The sequence below is a fragment of the Neomonachus schauinslandi genome, chromosome 9, assembly GCF_002201575.2.
Source record: "Neomonachus schauinslandi chromosome 9, ASM220157v2, whole genome shotgun sequence".
In the NCBI taxonomy this organism is placed as follows: domain Eukaryota; kingdom Metazoa; phylum Chordata; class Mammalia; order Carnivora; family Phocidae; genus Neomonachus; species Neomonachus schauinslandi.
In genome coordinates this window covers 94,771,678-94,790,712 of record NC_058411.1, presented here as the reverse complement: position 1 = coordinate 94,790,712, position 19,035 = coordinate 94,771,678, and the positions used below count along the sequence as shown (strand labels likewise).

The 19,035-nt window shown below is 34.9% G+C and overlaps 2 protein-coding genes across 3 annotated transcripts in view; one reads left to right on the top strand and one right to left on the bottom strand.

Moving 5' to 3' along the window:
- The window catches only part of CCPG1 (cell cycle progression 1), a 39,210-nt gene extending 34,393 nt beyond the window's left edge, over positions 1-4,817 (top strand). For both annotated transcript variants that reach the window (XM_021694020.1, XM_021694019.1), the window contains 2 exons: positions 331-1,739; positions 4,051-4,817. In XM_021694020.1, the coding sequence (XP_021549695.1) occupies positions 331-1,739; positions 4,051-4,240 (1,599 nt within the window). In that variant the 3' untranslated portion in view covers positions 4,241-4,817. The remainder of the gene's footprint in view (positions 1-330; positions 1,740-4,050) is intronic.
- The window catches only part of PIGB (phosphatidylinositol glycan anchor biosynthesis class B), a 39,063-nt gene continuing 24,798 nt past the window's right edge, over positions 4,771-19,035 (bottom strand). Inside the window, exons 7-12 of the mRNA XM_021694023.2 lie at positions 16,865-16,916; positions 15,555-15,766; positions 14,879-14,943; positions 7,804-8,017; positions 5,684-5,864; positions 4,771-5,147 (exon numbers count right to left, since the gene is read on the bottom strand). Coding sequence (XP_021549698.1) covers positions 5,010-5,147; positions 5,684-5,864; positions 7,804-8,017; positions 14,879-14,943; positions 15,555-15,766; positions 16,865-16,916 — 862 coding nt within the window. The 3' untranslated portion in view covers positions 4,771-5,009. The remainder of the gene's footprint in view (positions 5,148-5,683; positions 5,865-7,803; positions 8,018-14,878; positions 14,944-15,554; positions 15,767-16,864; positions 16,917-19,035) is intronic.

Genomic DNA, 19,035 nt, shown 5'->3' with positions numbered 1-19,035 from the left:
CTTACTAGGGATAAACCAGGCTCTAGCTCATTTTTTCCAGTTTTTAAATCCTTCCAGCGTGCTTGTTATTATTTTGATGTAGCTGTGTGCTGTGCATTTTCTTGCATATGAACCTTGTATTTTCTGATTTTTATGTATTGAAATACATATATATATACTCTACAAATATATATATATATGTATATATATATACACTACATAAAGGATAGTCTCTGCAGAAATAGATACTAAAAATTTATGAGTATGGGTTACATAGGATTATGTCTTAAAGATTTGAATTGAGCTTTTAAATGAAGCATTTGACATTCTTCTTCTCTTCAAAAAATTTAGTCTTTGAAGGAAAACCTTGCAAGATGTTGGGCCCTTACTGAAGAAGAGAAGATGTCCTTTGAAACTCAGAAAAAGAACCTTGATACAGAAAATCAGTATTTAAGGATATCTCTGGAGAAGGAAGAAAAAGCCTTATCTTTATTACAGGAAGAGTTAAGGAAACTAAGAGAACAGATTAGGATATTGGAAGATAAAGGGACAGGTACTGAATTAGTCACAGAAAATCAGAAACTTAAGCAGCATCTGGAAGAAGAAAAGCTGAAGACACACAGCTTCCTTAATCAGAGGGAGACTCTTTTGGCAGAAGCAAAGATGCTAAGGAGGGAACTGGAGAGAGAACGACTAGTAACCATGGCTTTAAAGGTGGAACTCCAGCAGTTAAGCTCTAGTGAGTCATATGGCAACCCAGACTCTCCCAATGTATTGACTGAAAAAAAGGAAATAGAAGTCTTACGGGAAAGACTCACTGAGCTGGAGCAGAAGCTAAACTTTGAACAACAGCGTTCTGATTTGTGGGAAAGACTGTATATTGAGGCAAAAGATCAAAATACAAAACAAGAAACCGATGGAAAAAAGAAAGGGAGCAGAGGAAACCACAGGGCTAAAAATAAATCAAAGGAAACATTTTTGGGTTCAGTTAAGGAAACATTTGATGCCATGAAGAATTCTACCAAGGAATTTGTGAGGCATCATAAAGAAAAAATTAAACAGGCTAAAGAAGCTGTGAAAGAAAATCTGAAAAAATTTTCAGATTCAGTTAAATCCACTTTCAGGCATTTCAAAGATACCACCAAGAATATCTTTGATGAAAAGGGCAATAAAAGATTTAGTGCCACAAAAGAAGCAGCAGCTAAAAAACCAACAACAGTCTTTAGTGAATATTTACACCCACAGTATAAGGCACGTACACAAAACCAGAATAAAGGCCCTACTCTGCAAAGAGAGGGAAGGAAAGAAAAGCCAATTCACTTTGAAGAATTTAGAAAAAATACAAATTCACAGAAATGCAGTGCCGAGCATGACTGTAGTGAAAATTATGATTCTTTCAGAAAGTCTTGTTCTGGTGTATTTGAATGTGCTCAACAGGAATCCATTAACCTTTTTAATATGAAAGTGTTGAATCCTGTAAGGATAGATGAATTTAGACAGTTAATTGAAAGGTATTTATTAGAACAACTGGATAGTTTTCATCATTGGAAAGAACTTGATCAATTCGTCAATAAGTTTTTCCTAAATGGTGTCTTTATACATGATCAGAAGCTCTTCACTGACTTTGTTAATGATGTTAAAGATTATCTTAAAGACATGAAGGAATATCAAGTAGATAATGATGGAGTGTTTGAGAAGTTGGATGGATATATATATAGACACTTCTTTGGTCACACTCTTTCCCCTCCATATGGACCCAGGTCGGTTTACATAGCACCATGTTATTATAATAGTTTTTAACATTTATAGATTGGGTAGCATTTTTATCATTTTAACATCTTGGAATGTTACTATCCTTAAAGTACTTTTTGTAAAGGAAAAAAAAGTGCTATTTATAAAAGTACTTTATTGCCAGAGAATTTAGAATAAATTAAGTTGAAAGATACAATTTTAAGTTAATAGCTACTACAAACTGAAAATTTCATATGATCAGTTTGACTTGAGCAAATAGTTTAATTTCTGCCTTAAAAATGAGCTAAGGATATGCAAATCCTATTTTAGCCTCTTGCTTCTTTTCATTCTAGTTTATATGAAAAGATAATCGTCTTAAGGGAAATGATTTTTCTTTGGTCTTTTATTTATTTACTCACTTTGGGAAGCTAGGGTGAATAATACAGATTTCAGTCCGAAATCAGAAGAGCTCATATGTAACAATTTGAATTGGCCCCCTTATTTGTCTATTCCATTTACCAACTAAGTTATGATACTTAATACAGTTCCTATACAATTATTGTTCATAAAGGTAGAGGCAAACTTAGTAAGCCACAAGTTATAATGTGTGTGCTTTATATACATAATTTCTAAAAATAACTCGCTTATCAGCTTTATATTCTGTAACATGAAACTCGCCTAATCTTCAAATGTTAGCTTTATTTTTTATCTTTGAGTTATATTTATCTTTTTTGAATAAATGTAATGTGTCTATAAAATAATGAGACTGATTCTGATGTCTTTAGTCTTCAAATATCTAGTGCCTAAATGAGCAAAACATTGTGAGGCTGCCCTAACAAAACATGAAAAATTCTTGTCATCAAGGAGCTCACAAGCTTTTGGAGAGTTAGGTAAATATAAGAAATGAAATGGAGGTATCGGAGGCACATTGCATATGGCGGCCTCAGCCTGGAGATGTTTGGGAAGGCTTCAGGGTGAAGTGATCTTTGAACTGAACTTTAAATTGGTTTTTGAAGGCGAATTGGGAATTTGCTAAGCAGATAGAGTAGGACATTCTCTCTAAAAGAGAACTTCATTTGCATAGATTTGGAGATGTGAAGACAGGCCACTTTAAGGAGGCAAGGTAGTGCTGGGGTATGAAAAGAAAAGATACAGATCTTTTGTGAAGATCTGAAGGACCTCATTTTGTGCTAAAGGACTTGCCTCATTGCATTTTGGATCACTGGCAACAGCCTGGAGGGTTGGTTGGAAAGAGTGAAGCTAGAAGCTAGCCAGTGGTCTTTGGAAAAATACAGACATGAGCTGATGAGTATCTGAACTAGGGTAATAGTAGGAGTGGGAAGGAGACAGATTTGAATAATATATAATTTGAATAATATATAATATATAATAAGTAAAATTGGTGGTATTTCTTGTGAAAGAGAAGTAGAAAGTAACAATTGCAGATTTCAGGGTTGGGTCACTAGTTGGATAGTGGCATCACTAAGATAAGGGATACCAGATGTTTTGGGTAAGGGGAATTGGAAAAGAGAATTGTGCTTGTAGCTACCTATTGACAGCCAAGTGGAAAGAATTAGTTGGCCATTAGTTACAGGACTCTTTCTAGCCCAGACTGTGTGTGTGTGTGCATGCGTGTATAGATCGTCTAGGCTGGGGGTGTTTTATCAGACTCCTGGGGCACACTAACACCTACGGGGTTGTAGAGAAAGAAGGCTGAGAATACCAGAGTGTGGCGGCAAGAAAATCCAAAGATCATCTCAAGTGAAAAGAATATATAAGTATGTCACGTGCTTTAAACATTAAACAAGAGACTGGATTTCTTGGTTGGGAATTGGGTGGCCGTGAATGGCATTATGGAGTGTTTCAGTGAGGTAGTGACAGAAGCAGCCTGATCATAGGGAGTTTGGGGAAAGCAGTAAAAATAGACCTTGTTTATGAACCTTAGCTGTGGCTGTAGGAGAGCAAAAAGAAAAAGAGACTTTCTTTAGTTTGTAAGAGATACATACATATTCCAGCTGAGGGATGAAGCCAATGGCGAGGGATTGATTTTGAACGAGAGGAGAAATAATGGAAACACATCTCATTATTTTATTGTCACATTTCTGTTTAATCTGTTGAGTATTTCCCCTTTTTGCCACTACAGTATGTTTGTCTATTTTTTCTGTAGGATAAAAGTATAATACTGAATCTTTTTGGTATGGTTGTGTTAGGATTATACTTCAGATTAACATCCTTTTTCAGAGTGTTCAGATAATAGATTAATGGAGAAAAAAACATTAAAATTGTTTCTTGTTTAAATTTAACTCTAACATAGATGAAAAATGTGTTTACTGCTTTCAGTCGACCAGATAAAAAGCAACGTATGGTAAATATTGAAAACTCCAGGCATCGAAAACAAGAGCAGAAGCACCCTCAGCCACAACCTTATAAAAGGGAAGGTAAATGGCATAAATACGGTCGCACTAATGGAAGACACATGGCAAATCTTGAAATAGAATTGGGGCAGTTACCTTTTGACCCTAAATATTGATCATCATGATTAAGTTAAATTAGAAAACGGTAACAGAAACATGGATGCTTTCTGCAGTGTTTGGTGTTGAAACTAAAAGGAAATTATCAAGATAATGTCTATCATTTCTAAGTATCAATTTGATGACTTTATTATTTAGAAGCATCAAGCAAAAGCTTACTAACTTGCATTTTCCTTGTAGTTTAGCTTTGCTGAATTTTTTTTTGGCACTGGAAATGTTCAACTGTAGTTTTAAGGAAGCCGGGCATGCAACAGATTTTGTGCATGAAATGAGTCTTCCTTTCAACGTATGAGCTTAAAGCAAGCTCAGATCATATGACAAAGTGTAATTAACACTGATATTTATGTTAAATTTGCAGTAGAGCTTGAAAAAAGTACATTGTGATGGAATTTCATCTTTAACATTCTATAATCTTACACCTGCTTCTTGTCTTTTTGTGGGTTCAAGAGCCCGTTGACTTGTGAAGAATTTGCTGCCTTCTTATGAGCTTGCTTACTTGTTCTTTTGTGAAATTTCTTGAACATCTGAATATTGTGGAAGAAACAATAAATAAATAACACCATGAGGAAAACTAAAGGTCTTTATTTAAAATCTGGCATTTGTATTAATATATTTTATACTTTGTGATATTTGGTAAAGCAGTTCAGTGGTTTTTTGCTAGTTCCACGAATCTTACCCAGTGTTTACAGGCATATTTATGCAGCATCTGAATGTCTGTACCCAGCAATGTCTATTTCTTTAGGAAAGATTTAAACACAGTTCAGAATTTTATCTTCTGTTGAGTGTCCCCTTTAATTTCCGTTCATAGACATATATGTGACTTCCAGTTTGACCTTCTGGCAAGTGAGTGTGGAAGAACACAGCAGTTCTCTCATAGTTGCTTGAAATTAGGAACGCACTTATTTCCTAGAAGTAAATAAATGTTTAAGTAAATAAAGGCTACATTTTCTGAGTACTGTTTCAAGAATTTTAGAATGACCTGATTTGTGCCTCTACCACTTTTTTCTTAATAAAACTATAGTTTCTTTTTAATCAATTGATTTTAGAGAGGGAGAGAGAGCACAAGTGGGTGGGGAGGGGCAGAGGGAGAGAGAATCTCAAGCTGACTCTGCACTGAGCACGGGGCCCGACACAGGGCTCAATCTCATGACTCAGATGACTGTGAGATCATGACCTGAGCCGAAACCAAGAATCAGACACTTAACCAACTGTGCCACCGAGGTGCCCCAAAGCAATATAGTTTCTTAATAAAGAATTAACTCATGGTAAGTAACATATATATCTTGGTAGTTATAGAACTGGGATGGATTTTGACCAGGGAAAAGAACCAATTACAAAATATGGGGCTTGAAAGGAACCATAAAAAAGTTACGTTGTCTGTTTACCTGAGTGCTAAACTGGAGGTGAAATAGTGAGTTTTCCCCTTTTTCATGTTTCCTTACCTCCTCTAAAATGCTGAAGATGATCAAGTGAGTAGGCAATGTTGAATCACTGTGAAACTCTTTATCTAGCCAGTTTAAGGGATTCAGATAGAATATATCTGCTTCATCAAGGTACTGGCTTTTTCCAGTCAGGTCTGGGGGACATTGGAGAAATCTCATTGGAAGTGGGTAGTGGACATGGCTGTAAAGAGAAAGTTACCATTATAGTTACATGAAGTTAAAAAGGTGAAAGTTTTCCAATTACTCTCAAGATTTATCATGTTCACATAACAAAATGTGAAGTCTGAATCTAAACTGGGTCCCATTAAGGTTAAGAAGCAAGCCTTTAATGTAGTTTTCTCAGAGATGTACGATAGGATTCTTAGACCACGTGCCTGCGCAGCAGCAGTCTTCAAGTCCAAACTAATGCATGAAACTCCATTTCAAGATGGGACAGGAAATCAGCAGTGTGGGAGACCCCATATTCTCCAACCTTAGTATGCTTTTCCAGGAAAGGCCTGAAGTGGGTGACTTTTATTAATAAGAGAATAATTATCCATAGGCTTAATTGGCAAGGTAGAAAACTTCATGAACCAGAGAAAAGGATTCTTGCTTTCTTCCCTTTCTGCTCTGAAAGGGGATGGATCACATCTTTGAAAGGTGGTTCCTGTATGGGTTTTGTTGTTGTTGTTGTTCTATATTTATATAAATAGATTGGGTGATAGAGAGCAGCATATGTTCACTGATTCAAATCCAAGTAAGTAATGGTTTTATTGTGGCATAGAAAGACCAGACTGCAGTAAAAAAGATGGATTGATGAATTATGACAACTTAAGCCAGTTACTTGGGCCTGGCAAAAGCCATGTTTATAACTGCCTAAGGAAAAATAAACATATGATAGAGGTTTATGTTATCTATGAACTGCATACAAAGTAAATTTACACAAGACCTAACACTTGACGACTTGTATAATTTAGGAGAGGAAGGTCTTGCTTCAGGGAGAAAACCAAAACAAAGCTGAGAAAACAGCTGTAAGCTTTCTGCTCCAAAGTAGGCATTATAGATATTTTTTGCTCCATTGTGCAGTTTGAAAAATGTAAGATGAGAACTTGATGAACTATTCAAAGCCTGAGACATCAGCTATACAACCATGTACGGAAAGCATCTTGATGTCTTTAGAATTCCTGTTCTCTGCCGTGTTACTGCTAATGTGAGCATGGAGGGAGAGTGAGTGTCCTGCTCTCAGCTCTAGTCTTTTTTATATAGTAGGTGAACCTCAATTTGAAGGGGTATTTGGGTCTGACATCTAACCTGTGGCTTTTGCTAGGCAGTCCCAACTTTCCAAATTGTGTATTAATGATTGGCTTTAATGATTCAGTTAATTTAACGCTTTTGCAAAACTCTACTTATCTTAAAATGATAACAGCTTTGATACTCAGTTAATTGAATGTGCACATGGAAAATTAACTTCAGACTGTTTAAAGCCAGGTTAAGTAGATGTAGAACTTTTTCAAGGAAAGCAGTTTGCTTTACGTAACCTTGTACTGTTATTAGGCAATTGGAAGCATAGGACCAGATGGATTTCTGTTTAAATGTCCTGCATAGTAAAGGCAGTTTTAGTGTTGTATTTCTCAGAAATACTTAATTCAAGCTTAGAATATCATCTAATTGAATTTCCTAATTTTTATAGGTGAAACAACTAATATAAAGAGAGATTAAAAAAAGACTGGTGTAAGACCAGGGCAGTGGTCCAGCAGTAAATGTGGCATAGAATCTAGTGTTTTGAGATTAATTAAAAATTTTAAAAATAGAAGATGTATTACAAAGATTTGTAGTAAGCTCAATGATAATTTCTTTTAATACGGTTACCTTCAAATAACCTCTAAAATATTTTATATTACATTTAAAGCAGATCATTTAAATGTAAGTCATTCATATTTTTAAATTTTATTTAAAAGTGATATATGATTTTTATTGACATACTTCAAATGGCTTTTAAAATTCAGTGAATATATATGGATAGAAGTTTCAGATTTCTTAGTCATTTGATCAGTTATCAATTAAACTCAGGAACCTGAAAGGAATTTTGAAGTAGTTCGTTTCATTTTCTTAATAGCACATAGTGGAACAACTTTTATTACCTATAATAAGGAGTAGAGTGGCAAGGCATCATTATAAATACTGAAGCTGGAGATTTATTGGGATTATTGTAACAGAGTTCTTGAATATGAGTCATGACATCAAGAGTACCCCGTTGATGAACTAAACCAGTATAGAGGGCAAGGAGCATATTCGATAAAAACAGGAAACTGACAGCTGGTTTCTTCCACGTTTTCAGGTGGTTTAGTGAGTACCCTGTAGGAAGACAGACATGTTGAATCATAATACTGGCATTCTTGTTTTAGGATAGCTAAGGAAATGTTAACTGCAAATACATTTGTAATCTTTAATGGAAGTAGCACAAACTGAAATGGTGTCATGGGGAAACAAGAAATGAGCAATAGGTATCTTTATAATTTCTCTAACCATTCCCTGTCCTTGTCCTCAGGTCTTTACCTTTTTCTAGAAAGAATTGAAGGATAGTGGAAAAAGAATGGCGAGGGAGTCCAGCAAACCCAAATTTGAATTCTAACTCTGGCACAGGTTGCTTTCTTTACTTTGCTGAGAGTTATTTTCCCCATCTGCAAACGGGATAGCAGTAACTTTTCCAAGTGTTAGAAAAAACTTACATCCAGTGCTTGTCCTGGTACATAGTAGTTCATTTGTCTGTCTCTTCTCTTTAATCTCCCAAGCACTAGCAATGGATGGTGTACATATAAGTCTCCATAATTCTGGAGGAAGTGTGGCAGAGTGTCCTTTTAGGAAAATACACCACTGAGCGATTTTCAGTAGTTACCCATGCCACCATACATAGAGTATCTTTTTCTGAAAGAAGTATGTCTTGTCTTTCACCACAGTGTTGGGCAATTTGGAGATGCTGAACAATTTCTTTTTTAATTTGTAAAAGTAATTCTTGCGTGTGGCAAAAAAAAACAAGCAGAACAAACAGAGTAAATGAAAAGTAAAAGTCCCCCGCCCCCTTCCTATAGTCCTCCTCCCCCACAGTGGCCACTGATAATGAGCACATAAGGATCTGTCGAAAATACCCATAAAAAAACAGCCCTTTGCCCTGGAAAAGAATAAGCTTATTAATGAACTTGGCATTTTGTTCATACTCCCCATGTCCTGTCCCCATGGAATTAGATAATTGTTCTTTTGGAATTTGAGTATCCAGGATCCAGTCTGTGGCTTGCCTGAAATTTTAGCACTAATTCCCACTGGGGCAAAGGCACTGTTTCCCATGATCATCACCTAATTGACTTCTATCAGCTGTCTTAGCTTGGCTCAATTACTGAAAATAACTGAACATGAATAAAATTAATTTTGAACTGTTCCCGTTTAAGGACACTAACATAAAGTTGGCCTAGGAGGGACTGTTTCAAAAACAGGAGTAAATTAAGACCTGTAACTTACTTGAATCACATCTAGTACTTCACATTAACTGAAGACACTCATTCTTTCAACTTACCATTGTCATAAATTAAAAAGACAGTATGTATTAACATTCAGTTTAGGAAAAACTGAAGATACCTTTTGTTGTACACTTAAATGTATCTTAATTAGGTATGGTGCCTTTATAGCTCTTTTATCTGTCTTCATTGTATACATTATATTGTATATAAATAATATATAATTGAAAATTTAGCTATTGAAAATAATAAAATAGCTTCATCTATTCCAAGACATCTGACACCTGCCACTTGATAGCTGAACCAGATTTGGCCAAGAAATCTTATATGCTCAATTTCATTCCTCCAGGAAGTGTTTTAGATAACATTACCTATAGTTCATTCTGTTCATTAGTTGGACTATCACACATCCCTCTCACTTACTACTACTTGAAATAGCTGATTAGCCAAAATACATTCTAAAAAGTAGTGTGATAAAAAATGTAGGAAGATCAAGAAAACTAAACCTACATTTAAAATATATCTAAATTTATGTTTGCAGTAGCAAAATGAGGAAACTACTGAAAGTTTGAGAACTAGAATTAGCTTTATTAGAATTGAAATAGAATTCCAGAAGTTCTCTTATATGTAATAATTCCAGTCACAGAACTAATAGACCAGCAGGCTTAAAAGCTGTGCTTTCTTGGGTAGACAGAAGAAACCAAATATACCTAGTGGCCTCAGATTGCAAAAAGCTACATTAAAGCCTATCCTGGCAAGCACTTTAGAAGACAACTTGCCCTCAGGAATAATCAAATGAAGTGTAACTTGGGCATGTGTGAAATGTTCACTCATCAACAGTCTGTACACTCACTAAATGTTCCTTGAACGCTTTTCAAAAAACGGGCATTAGGGATACAATGGTATGGTGACTGATCTAAAACTGGAGTGCATGGTGGTGAATGCTGTAAAAATGGCATTTTGGGTAAAATGTTGGAAGGAAATGTGCTTGTATTTCCAGCTGCTTTAGTACAGAGGAGAGTCTTAAATCAGCTAATGCTTATATTTCATATTGTCTTTGTTGTGATATTAGGATGGATCCTTACAGAGAGAAATGAATCTCCCTATTATTTGGGGAAAAAATACACAGAAAATGTTGGGAAGATAAGGAAAGAAGGAACAGCTGAACAGACTTTCATTTGAATACTCCCAGGGTTTTCAAACTATCTGACACTGAACATTCTCAAGGGGATTTCAGAAACTGGAGTTGTTAAAGGGACAGTTGGAAATAATTACAGTTACAGTTCTAGTCTGCACCACAAGAGAAGCTTAGGATTCAGTTTTCTTACAGGGAAGCAGTATGATTTCTTCAGTATTTTAAAAAAAGGTAACAAGATCTTAGTAGCTGCTGTCTAGTAAGTCTACGTAACTGTACGTACAAATAATAATGGAGTTCTCACTGAAAGGGTCCACCCTAAAATGAGCTAGCTTCAGAATGGGATAGTCAGCACAATGTAATGTAAGCATTATATAACCTGAAATGTGAGACCCCTCTCCCAATTACTGAAGATTCTGCGAACACAGGCTTTCTTCTGTAAACCACTTACAGAAATCTTTCAGCCTCTCATGTAATTTCCATGAGAATAAAGACTTAGTATGAACCCCGGTGACTACTTGTCGGAATCGAAATTCATTCCTTCATTTCACATACAGTAGTCCCCCCTTCTCTGTGGGGGATACATTCCAAGACCCCTGGGGGATGCCTAAAACTGCCAGTAGTACAGAACGCTATACTCTTTTTTTTTTTTTTAATATTTTATTTATTTATTTGACCGAGACAGCAAGAGAAGGAACACAAGCAGGGAGGAGCGGGAGAGGGAGAAGCAGGCTTCCCTCCAAGCAGGGAACCTGATGCGGGGCTCGATCCCAGGACCCTAGGATTATGACCTGAGCCGAAGGCAAACGCTTAACGACTGAGCCACTCAGGCGTCCCTATACTCTTTTCCTATACATACCTATGATGAAGTTTAACTTACAAATTAGGCATGGCAAGAGATTAATAATAACTAATAGTAAAATACAATTGTAACAGTATACTGTAATAAAAGTTATATGAATGTGGTCACAAAATTTCTTACTGTACTGTAGCCATCTTCCTTGTGCTGATATGATATGGTAAAATACCTGTGTGATATAAAGTACGGTAAATGATGTAGGCATTGTGATGTAGTGTTAGGCTACTACTGACCTGAGGATAGGTCAGAAAAGGGATCATCTGCTTCTGGATCGCGGTTGGCGCAGGTTACTAAAATTGTGGAAAGTGAGTAGTGAATAAGGGCATGCTACCATAGTAACTCTTTCTAACTCAATGCTAAATAACATTCCAGAATTTTTAATTTGCTCCTGTTATCTATGCCAACAAAAAGATACATAAAAAAGGAAGTTGTAAGAATTTATAAGACTGATAGTTTATCTCTGGGAAATGGAACTAGATGATTAGAGAATGACACTATAGGGTTTTTTCTTTTTGTACCATGAGTTTATAATAAACCCACTGGGTTCTTATCCAATCACTATCATCAAACCACTGTTATAGTTTTAAATCCATTATGTCCCAGCTAACTACTCTCCAGGACAAAATCTAAAAACTTGAGTATGTAAGGCCCTGCATGAGTTGGTTCCTTCTTTACTCAGCCATATCTCCTAATCGTCATATGATTTATCTTGATACACACAGTTACTTTTTATGTTCTGGATACTTCATGTTACAATCTATTGTTCTGCAAGGACTGATGAATTCCTTCTTACCGAGGTAAGGTTCATTGGAATGGAGGGGATGAGAAAGGGGCCGTTCATTACTGATCCCATCAAACACGGGTAGGAAGGATGCACCCTTGTTTTGACAAGACTTAATAGAAAACCCAATCTAAAAGCCCACGAAAAAGATCTCTACCAAGTTCTACCAATCAGAGATGTTTCTCTGGGAAAGCTGTTCAGTTAACTTAAATTCAGTGTTTACATGAAAAAAATAAAAGGTGGTTTAATTCTGTGATGAAACATACAGGAGAATGGGCCTGGGAAAGAGAGACTTTATTAAGAACAATAAGGAGAATACTGGGCACAGAGGTATCAGGAAGAATTTTATGTTGCTACTTTGCTAAGGAAATAAAGCTATTTTCATATAAGTTCTAAGTAATGCCAAAAACAGATGTTTAAGGGCATTATTAGCATTTTATGTAAAGAGATAAATTATCAAAATAACCACCTGAAAGAGCATAAGTGCCTCTGACGAGGGGAATTGGGAGGGAGGGCTGGGAACCATTGTTTTTTTAAAACAAACTTATGGAATGGCTTTTGGAACAACATGCATGTGCAGTTTTGATAAAACAATTAGCATATGCAGAAACAGAGACAAGCAAGTCTGTTGGCCACTGTGGTAAAAGCAGATGAAGCAGATACCCAACTTAGAATTAGTAGCAGGTGTTGGAAACCTCATCAACACAAATGACAGAGGTTCAATTAAAAATTTCAATGTTATTAGACCAATGGCACCTTTCTTTTACAGATAAGGAAACTGAGGCACAGGTTATACAGTTCACTAAGGATCAGAGCCAATTACAGAAGGTATGTTTTCCAGAGTCAGTCCTATTCTGGATAGAACTGAGGGAAATTCAAATTAGGCAAGAGAAGTTACTGTAGATTGAAAAAATGGCTGCAATTATCCCTCTTCATGGGCCCAATCCCTACCTGAGCCTGAAGTTTCTCATCTTTTGAATCTGGCCTGGCTTTGCGACTTGCTTTGACCAAAAGAATGTGGTGGAAGTGACAGCCAACTACAGACATAGCAAGTTTTAAGCCACTGAGTTTTAAGGTGGCTATTACACAGAAATTGCTGATAGCGTTGTGTTTATGTAAAACTCAGGTTAAAATAGGTCATAAAAGAATAAAAACAGATTTGAGGTACAGTATAATTCATGTAGTTAGAAAAGACACAAACTGGGCCATTTAAAACAACTCCGAAGAGAACTCTTGTCTGACATTGTTCCTGAACATGCAAAGACTAATGTCAGGTGAGCTCACTACTGACTCTTAGTGGGAATACAAGTCTAGGAATGGAAACTTCAGGTCCAAATCAAGGACCTTAGGTAGATGTGTCCAAAGGAGGGATCACATCCACTGAGACGATGAGGGGATTTGTTAGTTCCCAGTCCTTTAGGGATCCTTCTGAGTGGACAGAGGATGGAACAAAGGCCAATTCTTGTTCATTAGAAGGGGATCCTCTTCAACCCTCATCGGCATTTTATCTCAATCTTTGAGATTGGAAACAGGTTACCAAGAACCTGCCACTTAAAAGATTCATTCTTTTGTACTGGGAATGAGGATTCAGACAACCCAGTCTTCCTCTAAAACACTCTGTAAAGACACAGCACAGAAGTGGAATGCTAGAAAACCTCAAATTATAAAAATGGAATGAAAACCAAGCTCCTTAACTAACCAAACAACACACACAAATATTTGACCTCCAGTATAGCAACACGTCTGGGCAGAAACCAGACTTGATTTAATTATAACTCCAACTCAAGTGGTTGTAAAGAAAAATTTTAAATCTGAATAGTGATTTATGAACAGATTTGCAGATTTGCTCTGGTGAATGGGCCCACTATTCTTAAGACTTGCCATATAGCTGTCAGATGCCTATATTTTTTGCCTGCATCTATATATGAAGTGAGACTATAATGACTCAAATTAACTTTGGTTTCAACACTTCAGATGTATCAAATATTTAGATGTCTGTGTGTATATATACATATAAAAATTATGTATGTTGTGTATATAAATTATGTATGTGTTATATATATAAATTACGTTCATATCTCAACTGAAGAGAGTATATCTGAGATCTATAGGAGATGATGTATACTTGGTCAAAGGTGGCTGCTTAAGTCAGTGAGTTGTTTGGGTTTTTTTTTTAAGTCAAAAGTTTGATATCCTTAACTCCCTAGTTTTTCCCAGCCTCCAAGTCTCAGCTGTATACTTATTTCTTCCCTCCCCAGTCCAGTGATTTTTTTTTTAGTGATTAATATTTGAGGGAAGCCAAGTCATATATTCTGGATTAAACCTGAAGTTAATGAAGTTTCAGTTCATAGTTTTTCCAAACCAACCAATGTAAAAATTCACATTTTCCAGAGTTGAGTACTATAAGGCTTTGTAGAAGTCACATGTAAAAAAATTACTGCAAAGACCTAGTGGAAAATTGGAGAAAAGGCCAAAAATAAAATCAGAGGTGTGGATCATTTTAAAAATTGCATATGCATTAGAGTGAGTCTTAAAGGGTTAGATGTGTATGAGAAGCATTAAAAAGTAGTTTCAACAGCTATATACTTTTCATTTGTGGAATGAAGAATTTCATAGTTTAATCATAAACTTAAAATGCTATTCTAAAATAGACATATTTCATTACTTTAGCATGGAAGATTCCTACTAGCCAGAAACACCACCACCCAAAGGTCCTTTGGATATTAAGTCCTTATGTTTTTATATCACATAGGACATAGGAAAAAGTATATTTAGGCTGCAAAAGGAATACTGCAGTATTATAACTTGTAATTAAGAAGCATTTCTCATTTAGCTTAGTTGAAAACAAATATTTTAGTGTTTAAGGAAAATTTATTGTCTTAACTATTTCTATATAAATGCAACTTTTTCTATATTAAATAAAAATACTTACCACAAAACACCATACAAAATGGTAAAACTGGATAGATAAACCTGAATTCTTTGTGGCTCAACATGCTATAATAAAAAAAGATATTAAGAGAATTACATGACAGTTTGAGAAATAAATATATTTAAAAATGAAATATAATAGCAATCTGTTTTTCTAAATACTGAGACTGAATTTCATGCTTCAGGATGCAGTCTCATTATTTTTTAGTTATAAGGTGATGGTGTGTTAAAAGTAATCCTAATATTTGATGTCAAAGTGAAATTCTAAAGTACAACTACATTCTAAAAAAGATTTCTATTACCAATCCAATTAAGTCATATTACTCAAATTTGGAATAAAGATACATACTTATTATATATATATATTATATATATTTTTTCATTTAAAAATATAATTTTTCATCCTTCAATACTTAAAATTTTGGTAGTTTTAGTTTTTAAAAGCAAATAAAATTTTTTCAACTTCTTAAAAATTGAATGTAATCCTTGTCAAGCAAACTATACATATCAGAAGTATTCATTCTGAGCATCAGCATAATTATTACCTTTTCTGTCTGCTAAATAATCCCCACTAACAAATCATAAGAGTTAACACATGTCCAGAAGATAAACAGTTTACTTTCTGAAAAATTTAAATTCTTGGTAAAAAATAATTATTTGAACAAATAAAATCTTACCTATAAACTAGCAGTGTCCATAGCACAGTTACCAAAAGTATTCGGTACCTCCTTGGGGCCAGAAAGCAGCCATGAATAAAGAAGGGTAAGTGAGTCCCCAAAACAGCTGGAAATCCTTGACTGAAGTACCAGTGCCATGGATGAGAACCATAAAATGTTCCCAAATTCTGAAGCACGTTGAATTTCAAGAAGTTATACTGAACCAGGGTCCACTGGCATAGTTGATGGAAAAAGAAATAGAAATGTATTAGTGCCAAGTATGAATCTTTGGCATTAGGGAATTTGGCGGAATCTTGAATGAAGTCTAAAAACCAAACAGTACTTTATATTAATAATTTTGATTAATAACCACATGAAATCATTCTTTATTCATTTTAATGTTCTAAGTTTTAATGTGTTCTGTTAATTTGTAAAAAATTAGGTTTCTGTAATTCAAGAAAACATGAATAAATGTTCGTATGTATTTTGACAATGTAAGTTTTACAGAGATAAAGAAGATCCTCAAAAATAGGTTTTATAGGAGTATGTGTGTTACCCATATTAAAAACTTTAGTACCTTATATATCACACATTAAAATAAAGCTCTGAGAACACTACCTTTTGAATTGTCACACAAAGCAGATAATAACAGCAACAACAGCAGTTAACAGTAAGTGCTCATTTCTGCCATGCACTATTGTAAGCATTTACATAGCTTACAAGCATTATCTCATTTAATCCTTCAACCTTATGAAACAGGTACCACAGTTATTTCCAGTTAAGGAAACTGGCAAGAAAGGTACATAACTTATCCAAGGTCACATAGCTAATAATGAAGGTACTAAGTTTGAAATTCTGGCAATCTGATTCCAGAGCCCCTAAGTGACTTAAAATTGGGGAACTTAAAAACAACCAAAGGCCATTACCAACAGTCATGACATTAAAATGTCAAATCAAATGGCTGAAGAGAGTATTCTGATTAATTTGAAATTCTGAATGATTAACTTGAGGTCAATTAAAATTTAAAAATTTAACCACTGTTACAAACCTGACTAAATTGTACAAACTTGACAAAAATGCCATAAAATGGACTCCTTTTAACTTCAACTATGAATATACAATTCTGTTTTATAGAAAACACAGCAAATTGATGAAAGGCATATGCCAATAGTTTTTTTTAATGTATCCCATAAAATTTTTAAAAAGTGATTTGCCTGCGTTCCCAAATATTCACAGGATTAATAGGTCAGGTTGGGTTTTTAGTGTAATAAATGTTGTGTAATAAATGGTTAGATTAAAAATAGCTGTTAGCTTAATATATTTTTACTTACTTGACCAAAAAAAATACGATCAATTATAAGAGACAAACTCAAATTGACAAATCTGAAAAACAAAACAGAAGGGTGATTAACATTCTGAACTTACTGAAAATCCAATACTGGCATATGGCTTTGCAAATGCTTGGCATCAAAAGTCACTTTAAAAATGACCTACAATTTTGCCAACTGAATATGGATTTACATGTTAAAAGATCTTTCACTGATAGATGCTGTATTTAAGGAAAGTTTCTAAAAGTAATAAACACTGCATTATCTATTGCTGCACAACAAATTACCCTAAACATTGGCAACTTAAAACTATGAACATTTATTACCTCATCATTCTGTGGGTCAATAATCCAAGTGGAGCTTAGCTGGGTGTCTCTGGGTCAAAGCCCCTCATGAACTGTCAAAATGTTGCCTGGGGGTAGAGTTTCATCTGAAGGCTGACTGGTGCTGGTGGGGAAATCTGCTTCTAAGCTCACTCAACACAACTGTTGGCAGGGCTCAGTCTCCCAAATGAGACTTTTTTTTTTTTTTTTAAAGATGACCTCCTGACATGGAGACTGGCATCCCCCAGGGTAGGTCAGCAAAGAGAGAGTAAGATGGGCATCTAACATGGATGCCACAGTCCTTTTATTACAGAGCGTTAGCAGCACTTCAAAAAGCTCTTCTATCTTTCCAACCAATCTCCACTCCCTTCCTAAAGGTGACCATTATCCTGACTTCTGATAGGGTAGATGTTTTGCCTTTTACTGAATTTTAAAAAAATGAAATCACACTGTAGTACTCATGTACAGTTTCCTTCAATCATGCTTGTGAGACTTAACCACATTTTTTGTATATTGCAGTAGTTCACTTATAATACTATATTGTATTCCACTGAATTAATATGCCACAGTGTATTTATTCTGTTGATGGACACTGCTTTCCTTTTTTTTTTAAGCTATTATGAACAGTGCTATGAACATTCTTTTATGTGCCTTTTGTTTCCCATATATATGTATATACATTTCTGCTGAGTATATACCTAGGATTGAATTACTGGGCCCCAGGGTGTAAGTGCAATCAGCTTTAGTAAATTCTTACAGTTTTCCAAAGTGGTTGTATCAATTTATATTCCCACAGGAATATATAAAGGCTCTGTATCCTTTCAGGGTAGATGTATACTAGAATGTCATGGTGGTTTTAATTTACATTTCCTTGGTGACTATGAGGTGAGTATCTTTATACTTCTTGGCCACTTAAATATCTTTTGAAGTACCTGTTCAGGTCTTTTAATCAATTTTCTATTATCTTTTTCTTACAGATTTGTACAAGTTCTGTATATAATTGATAGATGGTTTTTCTTGGTGTTGTGTTTTGTACTGCAAATATCTTCTGGTCTGTGGCTTGCTTTTTCACTCTTAATGGTGAATCTGATGAAAAGAAGTCTTGAATTTTAATGTATTCAAATGTATTTATCTTTCCTTTATAGTTAATACTTACTACATTTTATTTAAGAAAGCTTTGCCTGCCTCAAGGTCATGAAGATATTCTATCATATCTTGAAGAAGTGCAACTCTTTTACCTTTACATTAAGATCTATAATTCCCTGGATTTTTATTATTTTTTTGTTTATGGTGGCAAGTAGGGATCAATATTAATTTTCCTCCCATATGGATATCCAGATAATTATATATTTATTGAAAAGACTATCCTTTCTCTACTATAGTGCCTTATCACTGTTATCATAAATGAGTGACTTGCTGGACTGATGTGTCGCACCAGTCTATTTGGTTTTACCTTGCACTCATTCTGAGTTGTTTTAATTACTGTAACTTTGTAGTAAGTCTTAATATCTAGTAGTGTAAGTCATCCAACATTTCTTTCTCTATGATTCTTTTAGATAATATTGGTATTTTGAATTCCACTTAAAAATTTAAAATCAGCTTTATCAGTTCATACACATACACGCCCCGTACTGGGCTTTAATTGGAACTGCACTGAATATACAGATCACAGTTTGGGGAGAGTTGATATCTCTAAAATATTGAATCTTTCATCCATGAACGTGATATACTCTTCCATTTATTTAGGTCTTCATTAGTTTCTCCCAATAATGTTTTATAGCTTCCTATGTAGAGTTCTTGTATATCTTTCATTATTTTATTCATAGACATCTGATGTTTTTTGATGCCACC